The sequence below is a fragment of the Ornithodoros turicata genome, chromosome 6 (genome assembly GCF_037126465.1).
Source record: "Ornithodoros turicata isolate Travis chromosome 6, ASM3712646v1, whole genome shotgun sequence".
Taxonomy (NCBI): Eukaryota; Metazoa; Arthropoda; class Arachnida; order Ixodida; family Argasidae; genus Ornithodoros; species Ornithodoros turicata.
This window is the reverse complement of record NC_088206.1, coordinates 58,733,437-58,756,569: the sequence shown is the minus strand read 5'-3', so window position 1 is coordinate 58,756,569 and position 23,133 is coordinate 58,733,437. Positions and strand designations below refer to the sequence as shown.

The 23,133-nt window shown below is 47.7% G+C and overlaps 1 protein-coding gene across 3 annotated transcripts; it reads right to left on the bottom strand.

Moving 5' to 3' along the window:
* Positions 1-1,097: 1,097 nt before the first annotated feature.
* Positions 1,098-22,769, bottom strand: LOC135398114 (uncharacterized). Of its 3 annotated transcripts, XM_064629536.1 has the most exons (10): positions 22,461-22,769; positions 21,070-21,082; positions 20,973-20,990; positions 18,976-19,094; positions 13,331-13,411; positions 9,867-9,908; positions 9,613-9,804; positions 6,635-6,805; positions 2,877-3,103; positions 1,098-1,335 (listed from the first exon to the last, which is right to left on the bottom strand). In XM_064629536.1, exons 1-9 carry the CDS (start codon positions 22,663-22,665, stop codon positions 2,919-2,921), a joined length of 1,026 nt encoding a protein of 341 aa, XP_064485606.1. In that variant the 5' UTR covers positions 22,666-22,769; the 3' UTR covers positions 1,098-1,335; positions 2,877-2,918. The 3 variants fall into 3 exon arrangements, with proteins under 3 accessions (XP_064485606.1, XP_064485604.1, XP_064485607.1); XM_064629534.1 differs by lacking the exon at positions 1,098-1,335 and having other exon boundaries at positions 2,827-3,103; XM_064629537.1 differs by lacking the exons at positions 1,098-1,335; positions 18,976-19,094; positions 20,973-20,990; positions 21,070-21,082 and having other exon boundaries at positions 2,827-3,103.
* Between the last annotated feature and the right edge of the window lie 364 nt (positions 22,770-23,133).

The window sequence follows — 23,133 nt, the reverse complement described above, 5'->3', positions numbered from 1 at the left end:
ATGTTCTTTTTTCACGGGTCTGTTCAAGGCCTTCCACGTATCCGAACACCCCTATCGCACTCGACTTTCAGTACATTGTGCTGCTTGGGTAGGTACGTCAGAGACCACACTCTAAAAACAGAACTTCACCGCATAGCACGTCGTGCGTCAATCATTGCCGCGAATGATAGGGTTATCGCTTTTGATTCGAAGAGAGACGGAGGCGTACGCCTTTTTGTTGCAATTACCATATATCCAAGTTGCCACAAAAAGGCGTACGCCCCCACTCTCCTCGAACCAGAAGCGATAACCCTATCATTCGTGGTTATAGTTGGCGCACAGCGTCCTATGCGGTGAAGCTCTGTTTTTAGAGTGCAGAATGCGCACAACGCCTTCTTATCCACACTGAAAAGAGATGTGTGTTCACAGTCAACACGCATCTTATCGCCTTTTCGTGTCTGACTTGGCCCTCCTTCTAGTTTTTCCTGAAGAATTTCCGGACATCGCACATGTGACTCGTCACTCCAGAGTCGCCATTTAAGCCGAGGAGGATAGACCGCAGTATTGGTCACCATAGTATACACTCTTAAAAATGAACTTCACCGCATAGCACGCTCTTAGCCAACCATTATCTCGAATGATATCGCTAGGTGCCCTGATTTGTTCAAAGTGGTAGGCGTACGCCTTTTCTGTGACACTTATGCGGTTCATAATTGTCACAAAAATGGCGTACGCCTCCCGTTTTCAACAAATCAGGGCAGATAACGATATCATTCGAGATGATGGTTGGCTAGGAGCGTGCTATGCGGTGAAGTTCATTTTTAAGAGTGTAGGGTAAGGTACACTCTTACAAAGGAACTTCGCCGCATAGCACGCTCCTAGCGAACCATCATCTCGAATTATATCGTTATCTACTCTGATTTGTTGAAAACGGGAGGCGTACGCCTTTTCTGTGACAATTATGAACGGCATAAGTGTCGCAGAAAAGGCGTACGGCTCCCGTTTTCAACAAAACTGGACAGATAAAGATATCATTCCAGATGATGGTTGGCTAGGAACGTGCTATGTGGTGAAGTTCATTTTTAAGAGTGCAGGGAAAGATAAGACAGAAGTTTGCAGTCGAATATGGAATTTTTATTTTTCGTGTTTTTCAAGATACGTCCATAGGCACATTCTCAGATGTCTGGAGCCTCTGATCTGTAAATCAGAACGGACATAACCGGCTCTAAAATAAACACAGAACAAGAAATTCAAAAAAAGCACATTGCCTCATCTTGCCCCAACCGTCCTTTGGAAACAAGACACCGCCAGTCTGATGTGTCCTGGTCGCTCGGGTTTGAGTGCGCTTTGGCTTTGCTGGAAATATCATAGGACACAGAAAAGTTGCTGGAAAACACTAGACAATATGAAAAAAAAAAAAAAAAAGGAATCTCCGAGGAACAAGCATGAGGCCACTTAATAGTGGAGTGACCAGCTTCTAAATTACATTGCATTTAAATTGCATTACATGTAAATTATATTAAGTTGTCGCGTATTGCCCCGCACACTCTAAAAAAAAGGGAGTAACGGGGGAGTAACTGCTCACTTTTACTCCCCCTTCCCTATAAGTTACTCCATTTAATTGCTGTTACTCCCCCCATTCGAAATTTACTCGGTCGCCCAGAATTCTTACTCCCTCAGCTTACTCCATTTTGCTGTGTTACTTCCCACACTTACTCCTCCTTTGCCTTACTCCTTACTCCTTTGCCTAGAATTCTTACTCTCCCTATAAGTTGGCTACTCCATTTTGTTCCTGTTACCCTCTCCACTTGGAAATCACTTCCATGCTCTATATTCCCACTCCCCTGTATTCCGACTCCGACTGCTTACTCCGTTCAGGCAATGCTTAACACTTCCTGTGATTGCGGAGACACACTCTTTCCCCCCCTCTCTCTTGGCAGCCTCTTGGTCTTGCGTTGGAAGCGCTTATTCAGATCGGCATGTTCCGGCGCTCACATCCTACTTTCTCTTGCTAACTTCACGTGTAGCCCAAAAACATGTACACCTCCCATTTTCAACGAATCAGGGCAGAGAACGATGTCATTCGAAATGATGGTTGGATAACAGGTGAAGTTACGGCCGTTCCGCTAACGGCCTTAAGCTTGCCGTCTGACTATGGTATTGCTCGCCAACAAGCTCGCCTCTCACACGCGGCCACAATCCACGCAATCCACAGGCGGTTTCAGAGGGACTGAAAAAAAAAAACTGACTTCAGAGGGTCTGGAAAATCTCTCGAAAGGAAAACTTGAGGCAGCAATGAGAATACTGCAGGCCGAACGAGGCAGCACCGTGTGTTTTTACAATTTCCTCTCGTAATTACTCGCATATACCTCAACAACTCACGGCATGCCCTCCTACACGTGACTCCGGTGCGGCAATATGTTTTCCAATGTCACGTGACCAAACGTGACGTCACTGCACGAGCCTCATTGAAATATGGCAGTTGCTGAAAGTTGCCAGCTGCGGCTTGACAGTTGTGTTGTGTTCGTCTGTGTGCTTCAGCCTCAGGGTAGGGCAGACTAACTCCTCTGTCTTTCCCTCCTTCCTGCTGTCCTCTCTTCATCTGTCCACGTCTGTACGCCATGCTCATAGCCACAGTTAATTCGCGACGCTAACCCGGAATTAAAAAAAATACAGAAATGTCTAGTTCGTTGCTTTCGGTACCAAAATGAACAAAAGCAAACACAGCTACACGCTATTACTATAGCGGCAAGCCTAAATGTAAAATCGGCAGCAACTTTATGAGTTACACCGTGTAACTCGCAGATTTGTTGCCGATATATTGCCGATAAATGGAGAATATACCGATAACAATATACCAATATGCATATAAATTATATACCATACAAATTAAGAACCATTTAAGGTAGGCGAGACAGTGTAACCCCTTCCGTGGGGGCTTAGGAGCAGCGCTCATGGCAGGAGTGCAGCTCTTCGTACGCATCTTGGAGACAGATCTTCTTTTCCCAAGCAACGCACTCGTGAAGTTTGGTGTCCCAGAAGTAGCGGTACAGGCGGTCTTCGAACGTACAGGAGCGTAGCGTGTACGTTCCATTACAACGGTCATCCGGAGAAGTACCAGACCCTGCGCAAGCATACATCCGTGTGTTCCCCGCAGCTTTCATGTAACGTTTGAAACGGTAAACGCGACAAAGGGCGGCAGCGGATAAAAGGAACGGAAACTAAAGGAGGATGAAAGAAGAAAGTCACTGAAAAGGTTAGCCAGCTGTAGGACTCGAACCCACATCTTCTGGATTACCGGTCCAGGGCTATTACCAATTCAGCTAAGCTGACCCACCTCCAAAGAGACTTCCAAGGGTGCATTATCTGAACGAACAAATCAACCACACTCTCACTCACTTGAGGGGACCATAGCGTACCGTAAACCCGTCTTCAGTCTGCTTCGGCGACGTTCCTAGGGGAGTGTGTACTGAGCTTTTCAGGATTTTTGGTGTTTCCACATTTATTGTCTAGTGCCTTACTGAACTATTACTTCAATATGAAAACACACACCAAAAAAAAAAAAAGGAAAAAAAAAAAAGAAAACGGCGGATAACCTGTACATTGTACTTCTTTTTATTAGTTACATATTTTATGGGAATGCTACGAAAGGGCATAGATGGCGTTTTCGCATTTCAATTGCACGGCACGGCGGACGTCCCCTCGACGAGAGTTATGTAACTACTAGCTGACTAATTACTTAAAGTATATTAACACTTGACTCTTAATTAGGGAGGCCTTTGCGCAGAAGTGGGGCAGGACAATGGGAGACAACTCTTGTTGAAAGCCATTCCATTATTCTTATTATCTTAACTATTATTATCCTGAAACGACTTTGTTTCCACGGACTTTGTTAGGCAAGTGAACCGAAACCAAAACCGCACGCATCGGGAGGGCTTATGAGCTTATCGCCGTCGGCGGCTCATCTTTTGCCGCAAAGTGGTTAATCTGACCAGCAGATCAGTATCTATACTCCAATCATCTCCATCGCTCCAAAGAACGTGACCCCTTGACGAGGGATAGACGATTTCAGAAAATCCCAGTGGTCCTTGTGCACGCGTTGCATCCTGTGAGGTTACTGGAATAAGGAAGAGAGAACTGCATGTCCTTCACGTTTCGTTTTCGCTGGCCTTGACTCCTCGTGGGCAGGCAGCCGAGAGAAACAGCTTGGAAGTCTTCTCCTCCTCTGTGATCAGCAAGCTCCCATAGTTCAAAGCGGCGCGAAGCTCTCTGGGATTTTCAGAAGTCGTCTATTGAGTGCTGTACTCCGTGCGCTCCTGATGTGCGCAGTTTCGGTTTCGGATCCATTGGCATAACAAAATTCGGCGATTGATATTTCAACGCACGTGCTCGATCTCGGATATTTATACATTATACTGTCTTTAAACGAGTATTGCTTCCTCCTCTGCTGTCTCACTTTTGTCCGAAGGCCGCGAAATAAATTGCGAATTAATGAATTTTATGTCATAAGTTATACGGTGGTTCTGCGAGAGAATGTCCGCCATGCCGTACGTTCTAAGGAAAAAAAAAGGAACTCGTAAAATGAGGAGTAATTGCAGCTTCTACTCCCATAAACTGCAATTACTCCTTACTCCCCATTTTACTCCTTTAAGTCCGAAGTTTACTCCTCAGGACTGCAAATACTGAACTTCGCAAATGGTCTCCTGAATGCAACAGACTACACGTAAATATATGATCTTCGTGAATTTGGTGGGATAAGGCTATGTAACTTAGCCATGCAACTTACCAATTTTCTACCCACAGAGAGGGAAAAAAAAGTTACAGGCTCTTCCTTGCGAAATTGTACCCTATACACGTCGCGAGATTTTATATCACTCGACATACCACGTTTGACTGTTTAATTCAAAATATTTTGATTTGTGCACATGAATTATGTTCCTGGGACTCTTAGAATAAAAGTAAGAAATGCATGCAGTCGGAACTCCATAAAATTGATTTAGTCCTGTGCATTTACTTCCCGATGCAACGCATTTAGTCCCCAAAGGGATCAAAATTGCGCACTTTTCTTAGAGTGTATAAGCCACCTGCAAAAACGGTTTGTATGATGCTCTCATAGCTTTTTTGCAAAAAGGATCTAACGAATAAAAAAGGAGTCACACCGTATAGAACGCTTGAAGCTATGCGCCGAAGGGTACAAGCGACTAAAATGAGGATCCCTTGAGAAGGTGCCATGGAAGACCTCCGTCGAAGGTACGACTTGCGCACCCTAAACACATACGAATCTTTGGAGGTGTGTGCGGTACTCTGGAAATGTATCGTACTATGTATATATATACAGGGTGTTACCCTATAAAAGTCTACCCGCGCCGGCATGCAGTGCTCGCCAATTACTCAATGCAGGCGGTACAATGTGCTGCATACGTGTAAAACTCATAAGGACATTCCATCATGGTAAATATCGAAGTGATTGAGCACCGTAACGCAAAGTTATAGCGCAAAACGTGAGGTTCCCGTAGTCAAAACAGCCAAGATGGCGCCTCTCAGTAAGTAGACCACATCCCTTTTGGGTGTCGTCTGCCGAGTATGTCGGCATTTTTCGTTGCTTACTTCTGAGCAAAATATGACAGTTACACGAAAGCGAAATGAAAACTACAGTTCCATCCGGCTGGCAGGATATGCGACACGTCGTCGTCTGGGGAGCAGCATGTCAGGTGCTCTTCTCAACGCCGCCATCTTGGTTGTTTTGACTACGGGAATTGCACGTTTTGAGTTATAACTTCGTGCTGCTGCGCTCAATCACTTCTAAATTTACCAAGATTAAATGTCCTTATGAGCTCTATATGAAGATCGCACAATGTGCCGCCTGCATTGAGTAATTGGCGAGTGCCGGGTGGCGGCACGGGTATACTTTTATAGGGTAACACCCTGTATATATATACGAGAGGTGTTCAATTCAAACCGGGACTTTGTCTCCTGAGTGTACAAATGGCTCGCGTTACTTCTTTTTCGTCATTTTCACACGCGACAGGCCTCCGCGTTCACCACGAGGTGATCCAAAGTTTGTGCGCAACAGAAGACACGTGCTGGACAAGATGGCCGACAACGAGGTGAGCGCGCACATCGAACAGCGAATTGTCATGGAGTTTCTCGTGAATGAAGGTATAACGTCATCTGAAATTCACAGAAGACTTCAGGCTCAGTTTGGCCACGATACACTTAGCCGCAGCAAAGCGTTTAAGTGGTGCAAACGTTCGGAGACGGCCGTACGTCAGTGCAGGACGATCCCGGCCGGGGCGGCTCAGAGCCCAGTGTCAGAGTTCCTGAGAACATCCAACGTTTTTCCACGGTTTTCTGGGACAAGGCTGGCTTTGTTCATGTTAATTTTCTGCCCAGTGGTGCCACCATCAATAGTGCATATTACTGCCAGGTTCTCAGGGATGTGCTCATGGCTGTTAAGCGGCGGTAAGGATTTCTACGCTGCTGGCATCCAAGCCCTCGTGAAACGCTGGGGCAAGTGCATTAGTGCAGCTGGAGACTGCGTTGAAAAATAAAACTAATTTCTCGCCTGTAACTTCATTTTACTTTTGCGAAAAATGAAAAGTCCCGGTTTGACTTGAACACCGCTCGTATATGATTGGAAGGAGGCGGACAGTACCAGTGCACGTCTCAGTGCATGTTTTGGCGTCCCTGAAGCCAGCCTTGCTCTCGACGCAGTAGTTTTGGTTGAGCAGGCGACAGCCAAGTGTGGTATCATATACCCAGTTGGTGCGCCTGTAGTCGCCGGAGCACGAGCACGTAGTTACCGCTGTGCAGTTCTCCCCGCCCTCTGAGATAAATAAGAAATACATTGAAATCAGTTACGCAATCGGTATGATTGTACAGCGTCATGATCGAGGAACAACGGCGATGCTTTTTCGCAGATTGACACTGATTGAGACAACTGACACTCCGAACAGGCAGTCATCTTTTACCTTCCGTGAAATGATTGAAACTCGGGGAAAGGAGGCAACTAGTCAGATGGATCAACAACACGGTACGTACACTCTTAAAAATGAACTTCACCACATAGCACGCTCCTAGCCAACCATCAGCCCGAAAGACAACGTTATCTGCCCTGATTTGTTGAAAACTGGAGGCGGAGCCTATTTTGTGCTCATTATGCATGGCACAGAATACGCTCCGCCTCCCGTTTTCAACAAATCAGGGTCGAGAACATTGTCATTCGGGATGATGGTTGGCTAGGAGCGTGCTATGTGGTGAAGTTCATTACCGGTCATCCTGCCTCTACATCACTTTGAGGTCCTCAACTCCCCTCTCCCACTTTCTTTTCCTTTTTTTTGGCTATAGTCGTGACGATGCCCACTTGAGTGCGGCCAACAACGGCAAGCTACCTCGACCCCCCCCCCCCCCCTCACTTCTAAGAGTGTACTGAAAAAGGGAAGAGTGCAAGAGGCAGCACGGAGCACGTGCCCCAGCACGCTCTTAGCCAACCAATCTGGAATGATATCGTTATCTGCCCTAATTTGTTGAAAACAGGAGGCGTACGCCTTTTCTGTGACGCTTATGCTGTTCATAATTGTCACAAAAAAAAAAAGGCGTACGCCTCCCGCTTTCAACAAATCAGGGCAGATAACGGTATCATTAGAGATTATGGTTGGCTAGGAGTGTGCTATGCGGTGAAGTTCATTTCTAAGTGTACGTTCGATTAGGCCTGCACTGCCTGAACCAGTTCCGGTGGTGCTGCACTCGTCCGTTCGTTTCGCCAGTGCAGCCGAGCGCCCCCTGCACAGTCTCGTTCGTTTCCAACCAGTGCACGCCAAGTGTAGCCCTAGTGTAAGGAAACTCTGCACTCCCGCAGGGGTCAGTTCAACGGTAGTGCAGAGTAATGGCGGCAATGGCAGCAGACGACACAAGGCAAATAATAGTTAATGTAAATTCTCGAACGTATCCCGAGAGAGCCGGAAAAGACGTTTGAATTCCAAGTCGAAATAACGATTCATTACAGTTTCGGTGTACATTGGTACACGGTTCCTGTTAGTTCGCAGAAGATTCAACGCTATCACGGTTACCAGGTCGTCGAATTCTTCGTCCTCGTTGTCAGAATCCACAAGTTCCAAGACTGTTTGCACAATTGTTGAACAGTTCATTGTGTTCGAAATTAAAAAGCAGCAATGCACATGTGATTGAAATGTCACACGCGTTCTTACAATCCGTAGCGGTGTTAAGACTCGCGGAGAGCAGAAGGCCTGCACTAGCGATGCACTTCAATATTCGTTTCGCGGCGGCACTAGTGTTGCACCGTTGAACTAGAGCAGGCCTAGTAGTTGCGAGTTTAGGACTGGCTCTGCACCACCCGGAACTGGTTCGGGGAGTGCAGGCCTAATCGAACGTACCTAATTGTCACAAAAAAGACTTACACCTCCTGTTTTCAACAAATCATGGCAGATATAATTCCAGATTATTGTTGGCTAAGAGTGTGCTATGTGGTGAAGTTCATTATTAAGAGTGTACGCAGGTACACTCTTAAAAAGAACTTCACCGCATAGCACGCTCCTTGCCAACCATCATCTCGAATGATATAGTTCTCGCCTCTGATTTGGTGAAAACGGGAGGCGTACGCCTTTTTTGTGACAATTATGAACAGCATAAGTGTCACAAAATAGGCTCCGCCCCACGTTTTCAACAAATCAGGGACGAGAACTTTGTCATTCGGAATGTTGGCTGGCTAGGAGCGTGTTATGTGGTGAAACTCATTTTTAACAGTGTAGGGGACGCCACGACTATACTAGTCGAAGTCGTACCATGTATACTTATGCTGTTCATAATTGTCACAGAAAAGGCGTACGCCTCCCGTTTTCAACAAATCAGGGAAGATAACGATATCATTCGACGTGATGGTTGGCTAGGAGCGTGCTATGCGGTGAAGTTCATTTTTAAGAGTGCATCTGGTGCGAGCACCTGAATACGCTACATAGAGCAACAACATTCGGCAGCGAGGCACCGAATCCACTAGCGAAACGCGACTGCGCTCCATCCAAGAGCATGGCGCAAGTCGACCGACAGCACCCGGCAAGCTCAACTATTCGGCACAACGCTCGCGGTTGCTCGGCCTCGCAAGATCCAGGACTGTGGTTCGTTGGAGTCCAGGTTGTGTCCGAGTCGGAGCTTTCTCGTCAGAGCGACAAAGTGCGCTCCATCCCGAAGCGAGTTCTTCTGAAACGACTAGCGAAACACGCGCGAATCCCCAGATCTAGATAGACCAGTGGAATTCATCATAAAACACGTCGGAATGAACATCCGATGCCTTTCGCAAGTACGAGTGCGCTTACTGCTTGCGGTTTTCCGAAACTTTCCACTGTACTTCGTCGGACAGAGGAATTGGACAGTGTACTAACCCTTGAAAGAACTTCGCGAGGAACGCCCTGCAACGTATTTGCAGCATTCAGACGCTGGACAAAGTTTGAAACGTAAATCGCGACAGAACTGTCATATACAACAGGGGAGATGTTCTTGTACAAACGCCCTTGAGCTCAAAGGAAGGAGGACGTTGCTATGTAAACCAACTGCAAAACATGCATGCTTACAGCTAAATTATAGGATGGCTAAGCTTTTGACGGTATACAAACAACCCACCACGAGCGCAGGTGTCCTCACAATGCGACTTGTTTGCAAACCTTGGCGACTTGAGGCAGTGGTATTGAGCGTCCCACTCCAGGCAATGACGATTTTTAGAACTGCCTGAAGGAATGCACGTGTAGGACTTCCCCATTGCAATCACGCAGAGGGTCAGCGAGGATGTCTCGAAGCAACCACTGCTGTCGTCGGCTGGAAGATACACGGACAAGTTAACCCAAGGGCGGGGAATGAGCAAGAAAGTGTCTACGTACAACTCGTCGTCGTAATCGGCCGTGCAGCTGTACTGGTACTTCCTGCCAGGAAAAAGTCATATCAGTGACGATGTGAGATGTCAGTGTCTACCCTCTCCAGACGCAACAGACGTGACAGAAGGTATCAAACATACCGGGATGATGTAGTAGTACAATCGAAATCGTATTATCTGACGAGATTCGAGCACCCGTTGTTGCGCGATACGAAACTGGTCTTACTGACCACTATATCTGTTTGTAGAGGTGTGTGCATTCGTCAGAGCAGTGAGTGGCAGTGGCCTTTATTAAGGCCCACATCCAGTAAGGAAAAAAGTTGTGGAACCGAAATGAGAACAGTTCCCGCACATCCAAAGGTCGACACAGACCCTCCTCTGCAAACAGACAACGACGGACACGGACGGAAACACGGATGTTGAGGAAATTTCTCAGTGGTGTCCCCAGTAGCTTCGGCAGCGCTTCGGGCAAACGCTACTGTTCTCAATACTGCTCTTTCGTAGAGCAGTGGTAAAGCTACTGGTGACGCGCTAACGAATTTCCACAACATTCGTGCAATCGGGACCCGTCTGATACACGTATCGGTATCGGATGCTCGAATCCAGTAAGAGGAGACAGGCAAGTATGACTTGGGTCGTACCACATCTCGGATTTAGGGGAGGGGGTTTCGGATGTCCTGACACCTCATCTCTGTCGTCACGTGGTGCTTCAGTGGTCCTTAATGCATGTAGCATGGTGTTCAAAACTGAACCCCAATCAGAAAAATCCTGGACCCGACCCGCATTTAATACCTAGCATGTGGTACGTAACTGCAAGTGAGCCCCCAACACCAGTATGTATATCTGAACATTATGAGAAAGAAAGGAAGAGAGCAAAAACAACGGCACAGCGGGGGCCTGACCCACGCTGTATAGGTAGGTTGGTGGCGGCACGGGTCGCATAGAGGTCGCGCTAAGCGGGCGGTGGATAGAAAAATGGCCCCGGCGGTTATGTGGACACGTGCGGAGTTGCTAGGCGTTACACTGTTTTCCCGCCTCACTATATTTTGCTACATGGCTGTAATACGAATGCCAGAAATAAATACGAAGACGTCTAAGACGTCACCTAAGAAGGCTCCTAAGACGTCACCACTTGCTTTCCGGCTTTCGTTACATACACCTCTATGGGGAGCCCAACGCATAGTTCCGGTTCGGAATACTTGGAGAGGTGCGGCGGTAGCGCGCCAAAGTGGCCCCCAAGGAGGCGTGTGTAAAGCGACCTCATTGGGCTATCTAGCTAACGTGACCACCACGTGGCTCCAAAGAAGCTACAGCTCATCTCCATTCCTCACGTCACTTGTCTCGCGCTTCTCTCTTCTCCGGAATAGCGGTAGGGTCGCCTCTTCTTCTTTACTCCATGCGCCGTCCAGATGCCCCGATCAGAGCTGGCCCTGGTGAGACGCCCGCACGGCCACAGCATTCCTTTTCTCAAGGTCGCGCCCTGCTTGGTTCTTAGAAGGTGACGTTTTCTCAATTTCGGGAGAGTGAATTCCGGCATACTCTCAGCATCTGGCGTCTGCTCTCGTCATGTATCCCATCAACTAACAATCGAACTACGCCACTGTTTCGCGTGGGATTTTCGGTACCCTGGTCAATGATCCGCAAGGAACAAAATGACACTATAGTTTCGAAATCGACTGGAACGGATACGACTGTCCCTTTAATACACCCACAAGCCAAAATACTTTTCAACTTGTAAAGCGAACGTGTCCCTCCACTTGAGCGGCAACTACAGGTTTTCCCGTCCATTTTAGTTTAAGTGCCACCTGAATTAGTCCAGGTGCCATCTGAAATAAGCCAAGCGCCATTCAATTTAATCCGGCCGCCATCTGAAAAAATCCAGATGCTATTCAATTTAATCCGGGTGCCATCTGAATTAATCCATGGTGTTTTTAAGCACTATAACCGTGTGTTCACACGAGGGACATCCCTGTAGAGTATTCTAGTGGAAGGAAAAGTAAAAAAAAAAAAAGAAACTGCTGATGGAACTGAAGTTGTGCGGTGTCACGACGCTGAGATATTGGGAGTTGGAGCGGAAGCATAGCAAACGACGCCACTAGTGGTGTCGTCCGCTACGGAATATCTTCTGTCTGAGCTGCAGGATATTCCACACGGTTAGAACTTAGAAGAGCACGAAAAGGCATGACTCCCATAGAAGACACCACTGGTGCTGTCGTCTGCTACAGAATATCTTCTGACTGGATATTCTGCGCAGTTAGAAGAGCGCGAAAAGGCATGACTCACATAGCAGACGACACCACGTGTGCTGCCGTCTGCTACAGAATATCTTCTGACTGAACTGCAGTGCATTCCATATGGTTAGAAGAACACGAAAAGGCACCACTCACATAGCAGATGACATCACTGGTGCTGTCGTCTGCTACAGAATGTCTTCTGACTGAACTGCAGGATATTCCGCGCTGTCAGCAGAGCGCGAAAAGGCATGATGCTCATAGCAGACGACACGAGTGGTCTTGTCGTCTGCGAAGGAATATCTTGTGACTCTGCCGCAGGATATTCTCTGCGGTTTGAAGAGCACGGAAAGACAACACCCACATCCTGCAGCTTAGTCACAATATATTCCGTAGCGGACGACAGGACCAATGATGTCGTCTGCTATGTGAGTCATGCATTTCGTGCTCTTCTAACCGCGTGGAATGTCCTGCAGCTCAGTAAGAAGACATTCTGTAACAGGCGACATGACCAATGGTGTCGTACGCTATTCTTCCGCTTTAACTCTCGATATCTCGGCGCCGTGCGAATGCTCAACATAAGACGCCGCAGAACTTAAGTCCTGTCAGCAGCTTTTTACTTCTCCTTCCACTACATGCCTGTAGATTATTCTGCGGGGATGTCCTTCGTGTGAGTACACGGTTACAGTGCTTAAAAACACCATGGATTAATTCAGATGGCACCCGGATTAAATTGAATAACACCTGGATTTTTTCAGATGGCGCTCGGATTCAATTGAATGGCGCATGGATTATTTCAGATGACACCTGGACTAATCCAGATGGCACTTGGACTACAATGGACGGGAAAACCTGTAGAGTCATTAAATAAGGCAGAGTAGCGACACTGAGTCATGCCAGCGAGCGTGCCCGCCATCTTGTGTCAGGCGGGGCTGCGTCGCCTACCAAACAGGACGTCAACCTTCCCCTTCTCCGGTGTAGAACAACGCGCAGTCGAGCCAGCTCGCAAGTTCGCAACTCAGGAAACCAGTTTTGAATGGAGGTGGACTCAACATGGACGGCTAGTTCTTGGAAGAAGAATCCACGTGACACGATCGCCCCAACCGCTGCCACCGAACGGCGGCTCCGGCGCGGAAAAGGAATACAGTACTCTGTACTCCTATTTAGTGACTCTAGTGACAGCCATACAGCCGAAAGCGCACGCAACAAGTCAGTACGACCGTAAACGATGTGAACCAACCTTGCTCATCCGTTACTTCAACAGTAATTTTTCTTGCTAATCCTGTGAACCGGTTTGTAAAGAAGTCCGGGCGGTCGGGCCCTGGAAGATGAAAAAAAATTTGCGGTTAAAGCTGGTGCAGAAGAATTGAGTAATTTGATACACATTCAGCAATTCTCTCATTCTTGCAAGTAGTTCCCCTGGTGCACGTTCCCGTTGCTGCAACAAGGGATGACCGGGAAGTACAAGAGTTAAATTCACTCTGGGTCCAATGTTTCGATGACAACGCATAGTGTAACAGTATAGATGACAAAAATCAAGGGTTTTAGTGCATCGGAAGATGTTCACGATAACTGTAATGAAAGCTTTCTCCTTTTGAACTGGCTAACATCACAATGATAAACTTTGGTCCGACAGCTTCCTTTGATCGTGTCGTTGATTGCGTCCGATCGACGCAAACTCCTTAAAGTAGCACAGAAATCAGTTTTAACACTCTGTTTTCTCCCTATAAAACTGTTAAGTATGCCAGTAAGATGCACTATGCGAAGTAATTCACACCACAGAGTCATAATTATCGCAGATATCGAATTTAAAGTACGCCGCAAAAAACGACCGTGCGCAACGGCGGTGGAGGGCAGTACCAGCCTGTGATCTGCCTGGAACCTCGCGCTGACGCTACAAGGAGAACGCTCGCTGATTGGTCCAGAGAAATGTTGTCTGCTAGTCCGCTGTCGTCTGCTACTCGCCTGTTCGGGGTTCTGAGAAAGCTTTGCTCCTGACTCGGTCATGATTCGGCCGCTCCTTCTATCCCCAATTCTCCGGGAGAAGTGGCAAAACTAGTTTACTGCGGCAAAGGGACAAGGCGCTGACCCCACTGATCGGCGAACAAGAACGAGTTCTCCTTGTAACGTCATCGGTGACGTGCATTCATACCTTCTCCTCCTCGTTATACCCGAAGTGGCGAGTTAAGGGTGAACGCAGCGGAGCCATGTTTATATGTTTGTTTGTTTGTTTGTTTTTTTGGGGGGGACAAATTGCACACATCAAAACCTTTCGCGCTATTCGGTAAAATGATAGACACTTTCGTCAGACGTCTTAATCTGAAAATTTTTTTGGATGGCCCACGGTAGTGTCCATTTCACACTACTCGTGTGCTTCAAAAAAATAGCACCATTAAGCAATCGAGCTCCGTAGATTCCAGTAGGTTGGATGTGCCTCCGTGAGGAACACGGACGAGCAAAACGATGGTGTGAAATGTCGAGATTGAAATGTAGTTGAGATTCGTCGACGTTTCCATGACATGCAGTAGACTCTGAGAATATCACAACGCGTGACAACTCCTCGTGCATTCCTGGGCCGCGCTGCCAGGAACGCACCCCTGGCTTCCATCGTCAAATTTAAGACACGTGCCACCCCATGTGAATGGCATAGAACTTTCATAATAGAAAGTTTTAGTATATCGTACGCTATCGCCTTTGCGTACGTAAGGGATAGCGTTGATGGTTCTGTGCACGCCTATAGCAGAAAGAGAGCTTCGCGCAACTCTATCCCTAACGTACGCAAATGCGATAGCGTAGGATCTACTAAAACTCTCTTATAACTAGAAACCAAGCCAGCAAAGGGGGGCGGGGCATCTCAACATGTGCGCCGCCATGATGGTCATGGTCGATACGGTAGGCCTAGCGTGTTACGAACGGTGTCTCCTACCAGTTTCGTGCGCCGTTCTTTCATGTCGCAGCACGAGGTTTAAACAGTGCGATATACTCGTTCCCCAGGGAATCCAAACGCACAGGTGATGGCAGACAAAAGAAACACACTTCGCACACGGCATGGCACACGGAGCCCAGCGGAAGCGACTTGCATTGGATTGGATACCACTGCGTCGAGCGCACCTGGTCTTCACGCGTGGAAAGGCTGTTCCCGAATCCGGCCGAATCCAGAATATCGATCATGGCGCCTCCCGGATTTGGACATGTTTCTCTTTGTACTTTGTGAGCCGCTTTAGCGCTTTGTGAGTCTTTTATTATGTGAGCCGCTTCACAGGCATTGCCCCGCGGCTATCAATTGTACTATGGTGCAACTTATGTTGTAATAAAAGGAGTAGCGTTGACATTGGGAGTGGGTCTTGCTTCCGTACAACTCCTTTGCTCTCCCCATCACCCTCTCTCCCAGCTTTCCTTCTAGCCTCTCTCCTTATGATTTCTATGGTGAATGGGATCTGTCACGTGACGGCTGTGAGCGTTTCAAGTAAAAATAACCAGAAACGATTTTGTGTTAACATAACATAAAGCACATTCTATAACCTCCCAAAAGGTGCTCTGACGTAAGAGAACTGCACGTGCATTTCCTTTCGTGCACTGAACTGAATAAAATTTTGTACGAAAACTTGTTAGTACACAGCCGCACACTAATTTTTTACAATTTGCGCATAACACACTTGCGAGGATAATACAAGTTGACATAAGGAAGGAAACATTCTCAGATTTCAGGATGGTGCAAGTTTTCTCACGCGCTAGCTTCAGCTCGGCACCCTGAAGATGTTGGGCGCGGCGATCGTAGGTGAGCGAGATACTGAAGAGAGAGTGCCGGAGGGAGTAACGCCATGCTTTCCTTGCACGTTACGTCAGTTGGGATCCGTATACACCGTGTAAGGCTGATTCACATCGATGCGTTTTCGGTTCCGCTTGCGCGCTACGTCCGTTGATGGTCAATGACTGCAACGGAACATCCTTCCGGATGGAACGATGGTACACGTAAGACGCTGTACGCAGCATTAACCACAGCAATGTCAATCAGGGGTCGGATTCACAAACGCGATCGTAAGTAACGCTAAGATACGCTAAGACGTCGCAGCCTGCGACGCGCGTACGACGGCGTCGTAAGCGCGACTCACGAAGCTATCGTAGTGGAGAGGGTACCCCCTTTGATGAGGAAGATTAGGTTGCTCATTTCCTGTCACACGCAACCAGCAGAGAAACAGGCAACGGGTGCGAGACTATGTTTTCACTATGGTACCGATGACGAAAATCTGCAATCGTACCAATAATCGTCACGTTTGAAGAAGAAGTCGTCCGTCCCCAATAGACCTATACCTGCTTGTAAACAAATGACGTCATAGTGTTTGACAGCGCCACGAATTTTGTAGAGTTGAACTACGTTCAAAGCTAGTGGCGAACAAGGTCGCGCACGAAAGCTACGGTCTTGAGGGGATTACGATGGTCTCTGAAAGGGACGCGACCTTCGGTCCTACTTTTCTTTCAATAGGAGGTAGCGAAGAATTGAAAATTCATGGAACCCAGGCCTCACCTTCCGATCTGTTTCGGTTTCGGTCTGTCTACCAACGTCATGATGACGTTTCTCGGGTAGAGGTTTATTGTGCTGTTACCCCACTTGCTCTCGGTCGTTCGGTAGCCATAATGGATGCCATGCAGTCACAGCCGAAACGCGTTTGACGACCCAGCAGGGATATTCCCAGAATGTTCGTCTCGGGGGGGGGGGAGGTTGTAGGGGGTGTGCGGCACCTACATTTGCAGCTTTTATGGCTTTTTTAGCCTTTCTTGCAGACAATTTGGAGGGATGTTACACGATTTTGGGGGGAGTCTTAGCGGGGTGTAGGAGATGCTTGAAAAATCCCTGCGATCTGATTTTACGAAGCACAAACTTGAAGCATTTGTTGAAGGTTATCAAGCAAAAATGTGCGTCATTGACGCTTCGGGGATGGTCTCGAAGGTTCTGTGGCAAAGTGTAATGCGTTTGCGCGTATTACGCAATACGGAGTCTTTGTTTGCCGTCTCAATGTCCACCGCTGCCAAATACGCCGCCATCTCTCCTCGTAAGACTACTCGGGAGCTCTCGCAGGATTCCGCCGTAAGCTGCGAAGATTTTGCGACGCGCGTCCTTCGTGAATCTACACTTCGTCGTAACTTTCCCGTACGACGGAGTTACGACAGATTCCGTCGCACGAGCTTTTTGTGAATCCGACCCCAGGGGTCGGATTCGCAAACGCGATCGTAAGTAACGCTAAGATATGCTAAGACGTCGCAGCCTGCGACGCGCGTACGACGGCGTCGTAAGCACGATTCACAAAGCTATCGTAGTGGAGAGGGTACCCCGTTGATGAGGAAGAGGAAGTTGCCAGGAGAGAAACAGACAACGGATGCGAGACTATGTTTTCACTATGGTAACGGTGACGAAAATCTGCAATCGTACCAATAATAATCGTTCCGTTAGAAGAAGTCGTCCGTCCCCAACGAGCTTTTTGTGAATTTGACCCTAGAGCCGTAACTCGGCGTGTAAAGCATGAGCAGCATGGAGCGATTTTTGCACGTGAAAACTCCACGGGCGAGGAACTCCGCCGTCGACGCCAACGAAGATACTCCGGCATGCGGCAAGAGAAAAACGCCAGTACGCCAGCATACACCCATGTTATCGTGTCTCTATAAAAAAGATGACCGTTGAAGTAATAAATATAGATTTAAAATGAACTTGCAGGGAACAGTCAACATGCCATTTATTTTTTGGTTGACTATTACGGTCTCACCAAACCGCATTGACGCCCTCGTGCAACCGAGCCGTGCCAGGGCTAGCCAGTGCTTGGTTTCATATCCTGTGGCCCGGCAATACGCGGTACGCTTCAACTTCCGAAATGAGTTTCTCATTATGCACAAACCTGTACGAACACACAAAAAATAATCCTCGACGCGCTTGGATTGTTCGTAGGACTACCAGACCAGGCAGAAGCTCTAGCAATTACGCGATTGCTCTCAGCCAGCTCCTATTGGCGAAAGCCGCTTATCACTTCTGGCGTAGTAGCCGGCGAGCCACGCTCTCTTCTTGTCCGCCTTCATACTGGAGCTTCGGCGAAAATCTGCGCGCGCGTGTCAAAATTTTGCCGCGCCGACGAGAGCAAAAACGCGCCACGCGGTTCCGACATGAGCATACTCTTCTAGATAACGGAGAAGGCATCTGCACTCTTTCAAAAACGTCACTCCGGCTGCCATGCATTTTCAATGAGTCAGCTCTTCGCTCTTTCGGTGACGTCACATTTATCTATCGCCAACAGCCACAACAGGGCCAGGCCAGACGCATGGCGTAAATCGAGTGCAGAGGTAACACCACCTAGATAGAGAATAGCCTGCTTACTCGTCCATATGACGTAACAACTAAAAGTCCGCAAATCAGGATCGTGTTTTCAACGGCGGTAGCCAATCACGAACAAATACGTGAATCGTGTTTTCCGCGGTCGTAGCCCTGGAGACGAAGCACCGTCGTTAGCGTGTGTGATTGAATGTACCCGCGTACCACAATAGAAGCGCAAAACAGTCCTATATCTTTCTCAATACCGATTTTCTCCAAAGCGGGTTGCTCTCTTTGCCTACAGCTTCAGATCTACAGGTTCCAAGTTGGCTGCAACGATTTGCGAGTTCTTGAATTCGCAGAACGCTCAATCGCAGTAGAAGATGAATTCTGATTTTATATGTCCACGTAACGAAGGAGGGAGAGGAGGCTATAAGCAGGCCTTCTGAACCTAGGCGTCGTTTGCACAGAGGCCTTCTGTTATCTAGAAGCTGTTGGCATACACGCCATCAGTATGAACCGGATCACTCCGTGTCGAAACTGAATAGGTTATCACAACATCTGATAGATATGATATAGAGGATACGTGCCGATGATTATGATGAAAACGCCGAGCGCAACGACGACGCTGATGGTAAAAAAGGAGACGCAATAGAAGATGCGAATGTTGCGCTCGTTGGGAGTCAACCCAGCGAAGAAATCGGCAGGCCTGCACATGTCGTCAAACACAGTTAGCACAGTCTCACTACAGTGTCCTAATAAAAGTATCGACTTTCCAGCATCAGCGCTACGCTCGAAATTGTAGACATACTAGTTTGCTTACTTACACTCCAAGAAAACACAAGCGCTACAAACAGCGAGATGTATCTCCGCCAGCGGATGATAGACCGCACATGGAACGTGTGACGTTCCAGAAGGTGGCGCGCGCAAGACACAAGGGGAAGCCTAATCATATGTGTTGTTAGCGCGAATGTTTTACGCGTTTATTTTCGCAAGGTGATCAGTGCACAATCAACATTTTGAGACAGGCGGGCACACTACGCCACGACTTCAAGGCGTCACACTTGTTTGCTTGATATATGTTAGAGGGACTGTCGCATCCGTTCCAGTCGATTTTGACACTATAGTGCCATTTTATTCCTCCTGGACTACCGACCACGGCATCGAAAATCCCACGCAAAGAGTGGCGTAGTGGGCCTGCTGTTTGGTGGAATACATGACAAGAGCAGACGACGGATGTTGAGAGTATTCCGGAATTCCCTCTGGAAAAATGAGAAAACGTCACTCCCTAAGAACCAATGAGGGCGCGACCTTGAGAAAAGGAATGCCGCAGCAGTGCGGGCGTCTACGGGGCGTCTGGACAGCGCCGCCTTTCGTTCTGTGATAGCCGCCTCCTCTTTCCTCCGCTTAGGGAGAAACGTCACGCCGCCGGAGCTTCTGCGGCCGCTGAATCAGGGCTGATTTAAAAAACATTTAATATCGAACTACTTTTAGGACAAAAATTAACCAGGTAGATTGTAGGCCGATGCCGTACAGTTTCCGTGCGGTTTCCGGATGCGATCGTCCCTTATGCCAATCACGGACGTCTTTAGATTTACGGGGGGAGTTTACCTGTCTCTTCATACGCTTAATATAATCTATGCTCCGCACAACACAGCTCGTATACTTGAAAATAGCGCTTCCCACGTTATGGCAACGTATGACGTCCAGTGAAGGCCAAATATACGCTTAGCAAACGTCAAAGTTGCTGTAACTCATCCACTTTCGTCTAACTGTACGGCACTGAGAAACGTGGCTGCATCATCAGAATTTGCGCTCTAAAAGACGAAAAAGCAGAAATTAAACAGAAATATGGCCAATTACAGACACATTCTTTGATTCCAGAGGATGTTCAGGGTCCCGTATTCCCCCAAAGGGAGAAGTACAATATCGGCATTCGCGGAAAACTAAAACAAGGTTGCTTCATACATACAACACCCTCATACATACAACACCTTCGCGAGCCAGAGCAAGTAAACATGTCTGCTGCAGCCCTCTATACCAAAAAAAAAAAAAAAAAGATATCCCTGTCCGTATAACCACAAACGGCACATCGATTAAGACGTGACACCTAAATGATGCAGAACCATAGCAGTTACAGCATTACCACAATCGGTCGCGGACGAAGGGGTATATAGAGATGGCTCGTCACAGCCCAACCTGCCGAATCCCATGCGTTCACCTGTATACCAGACACGAACTATAAATCAGTTCATCTGGAGGTCGCCGGGCAAATAAGCAAAATTCGTCCAAAATATCTTGTCAAGTACGCTGTAAACGATGCGCCGAGGTTTCTAATGGCAATCCTAAGGTCGAACATAAAGCACACGTCGGTCACAGTATACAACTGGTGACTGAAATTGCACGCTGCCCAATGGGGCCGTACGGTACTAAAAGTGCTGTCCCTCAATAAGAGTACTGAGGGACCGTGCTATAGAAGCAAGAAAGCATATTCGTCCACTGTCCGGTCGGTGTACGGACCACGAGTGCTATGCAACAGTGAAAAACCTGCAAGGCGACTGACAAGCACAGAGAAAACATTACTTGCCCTCTTAGGTCTTCTTTGCTGTGAACAACAAAGCAAATAATAACACAATAGATATTCCAGTACCCCAGAATTGAAGAATGAAAACTCGGAATCTTACGGCTCCGTATGCTCTGCAAAGGGATATAATTATAGGTCATAGCGGAGAAAACTACAGATTGTAAAATAAATCATGACGATACCATCCCATATCTTCCTGTCTAATCGATGTTTGTCTGTGCAGAGCACCGTGATTGTCCACAGAATTAGCTTTTGGCTTCACAACTTCAATACGTCACGGCACAGATAAACCATGGTCAGTGCTCCATTTGCAAGACGTGCACTTGATACGTTCAGAACGAACCCCACTGTCACTGTGCGACATTACAAGTGTCAGCATTTCGTCCCGCAGGAAATGCACTTTTTGCATGTGCTGTGGGACGCTACAGCATCCAATTTGTGTTCACATTACGTGTGGTGAGTTCCTCAGGTGATGGTGAGAAAATGGGAAGTTGCTGAATGACTAATATTACGAAAACAGTGCTAAAGACACAGGACGAGGTTCTGCCTATAGCTTCATGCTGTGTTTTTAGCGCTGTTCTCCTCGTGGAGCTCACCACACGTTCAAGGATGCCAGAAAGAGCCAAGGACATGTTCTTCAACCCTTCAAGGCGCTAGCCACACATGCGGCTGCGAAGAACGAGAGGACATTGCATTCGTTCTTAACCGTGCCGTGACCTGAACCATAGTACTTATCTTGAACGTTAACCAAACCAGGTTTTCACTTCAACTGTAAAAGTACACCACTGTAAGCGTGGAGACACATTAATGTTCACGTCACACTAAAGAGAACTTAGGAACTAGGAACTAGACTCATGCGGTCTAGTTACCTTTCGCTTCCGAAGAGAGTTGGCTGCACCGTCGCAAAATTGTTTTCTTCCTTCTTTTCTTTCCTGCCGCGCTTTAAGGAAGTAATGTAATCGGCTCCAGCATGCAGAACATGCTAGCGAACGACAAAGCCATTATTTTCATTCGTAGGGGTCTGGAAAAGTGCTGTAAGCTTGTCAAATCTGTTGATTGCAATCAATTCCCCGACTGCTACCGGAGGGAATGACATCATTTTGGCCGAAATATCGCGGACCTGCGGGCCGACAGATGTGATTCTCCCATAGGCTCCCATGTATTGAAAATTTGACACTTTAATTTGCAAAAAAAAAAAAAAAAAAATCAGTGAATTGCGTCAGGCCTTCAAATATATGTCATTCCCTAGATAAACACGAGCGGATCACGCCTGTATCTGTTTCGTGTCGAAATTTAGCGAGGTTTACGAGAACACTGCGAACAAAAATTCTCCATAAACTTTCTTAAGAAGTGAGTCCGCCTTAATATCGTTGCTGCGTTATCTTTCATCCACCCATTGAATTCAGGATTATTTGTGGCAGCGATCGGGTTCCCTCGTTCGGACTTCAGACTGCGGGTATAAACACGCTGTCAAGTCACGCATCATGATACCTCCTCCGTGTTCGTCCTGCTCATCCTCGGGAGTCCCGGCAGCGGTAGTTGCTCCCACAGTAGTTGCAGCTACGGTGTGTACTGGTGATGCGGGAGCAGTTGGGGGACGCGTGGCAGGATACGCGGCAGGATACGCGGCAGGTCGCACGGCAGGGTACGCGGCCGGGTAGGCAGCAGGTGCAGGCGCTCGTGAATAACCTGCCATGATGTTCAGTCAAAAGCTTAACTCAAACGAGCAGAGTGCACCGCGACTGCTTTCACCAAACAAAATGGCTATCAGACGTATTTCTGCTTCGTCTTTCTTGTGCAAATGCACGTACGTTTTCTTCTTCTGACAGGCGACGAGCCGTTGTACTATTCCTGGACGGTAGTGGAGAGGGTCCCAGTGTCTCCTGGAGAGGTGCGCAAACAACTACGGTCTAAACTCGTTATTATGATACCCGTTAATACGACATCCTCACTTTGTGACCGGGGTTCTAGTCAGAGGGTTCTCCGGGGTTTCTAGGGTTCTAGTCAGAGACAGCATCATCCATACATGCGCAGGAGCACTGCAAAAGTTTTGTTTATTACTATCGTGATAACAAGATGAAAAATGCACTGAATCGGCTCGCGGAATGTCAAGCAGAACTGCAGGACGGCATGTCCAGATCGAACGGTTTGACTGTAAGAGGTT

Excerpts from the sequence above, each read along its gene's own strand:
- LOC135398114 (XM_064629536.1), bottom strand. The coding sequence starts at position 22,665 with ATGGCAGGTTATTCACGAGCGCCTGCACCTGCTGCCTACCCGGCCGCG. Across the intron at positions 13,412-18,975 it reads CGTTTTCATCATAATCATCG|GGCCCGACCGCCCGGACTTC; the intron begins GCACGTATCCTC and ends TTCATCTTCCAG. Across the intron at positions 3,104-6,634 it reads ATGCACTGAGACGTGCACTG|GGTCTGGTACTTCTCCGGAT; the intron begins GTACTGTCCGCC and ends ATGCTTGCGCAG.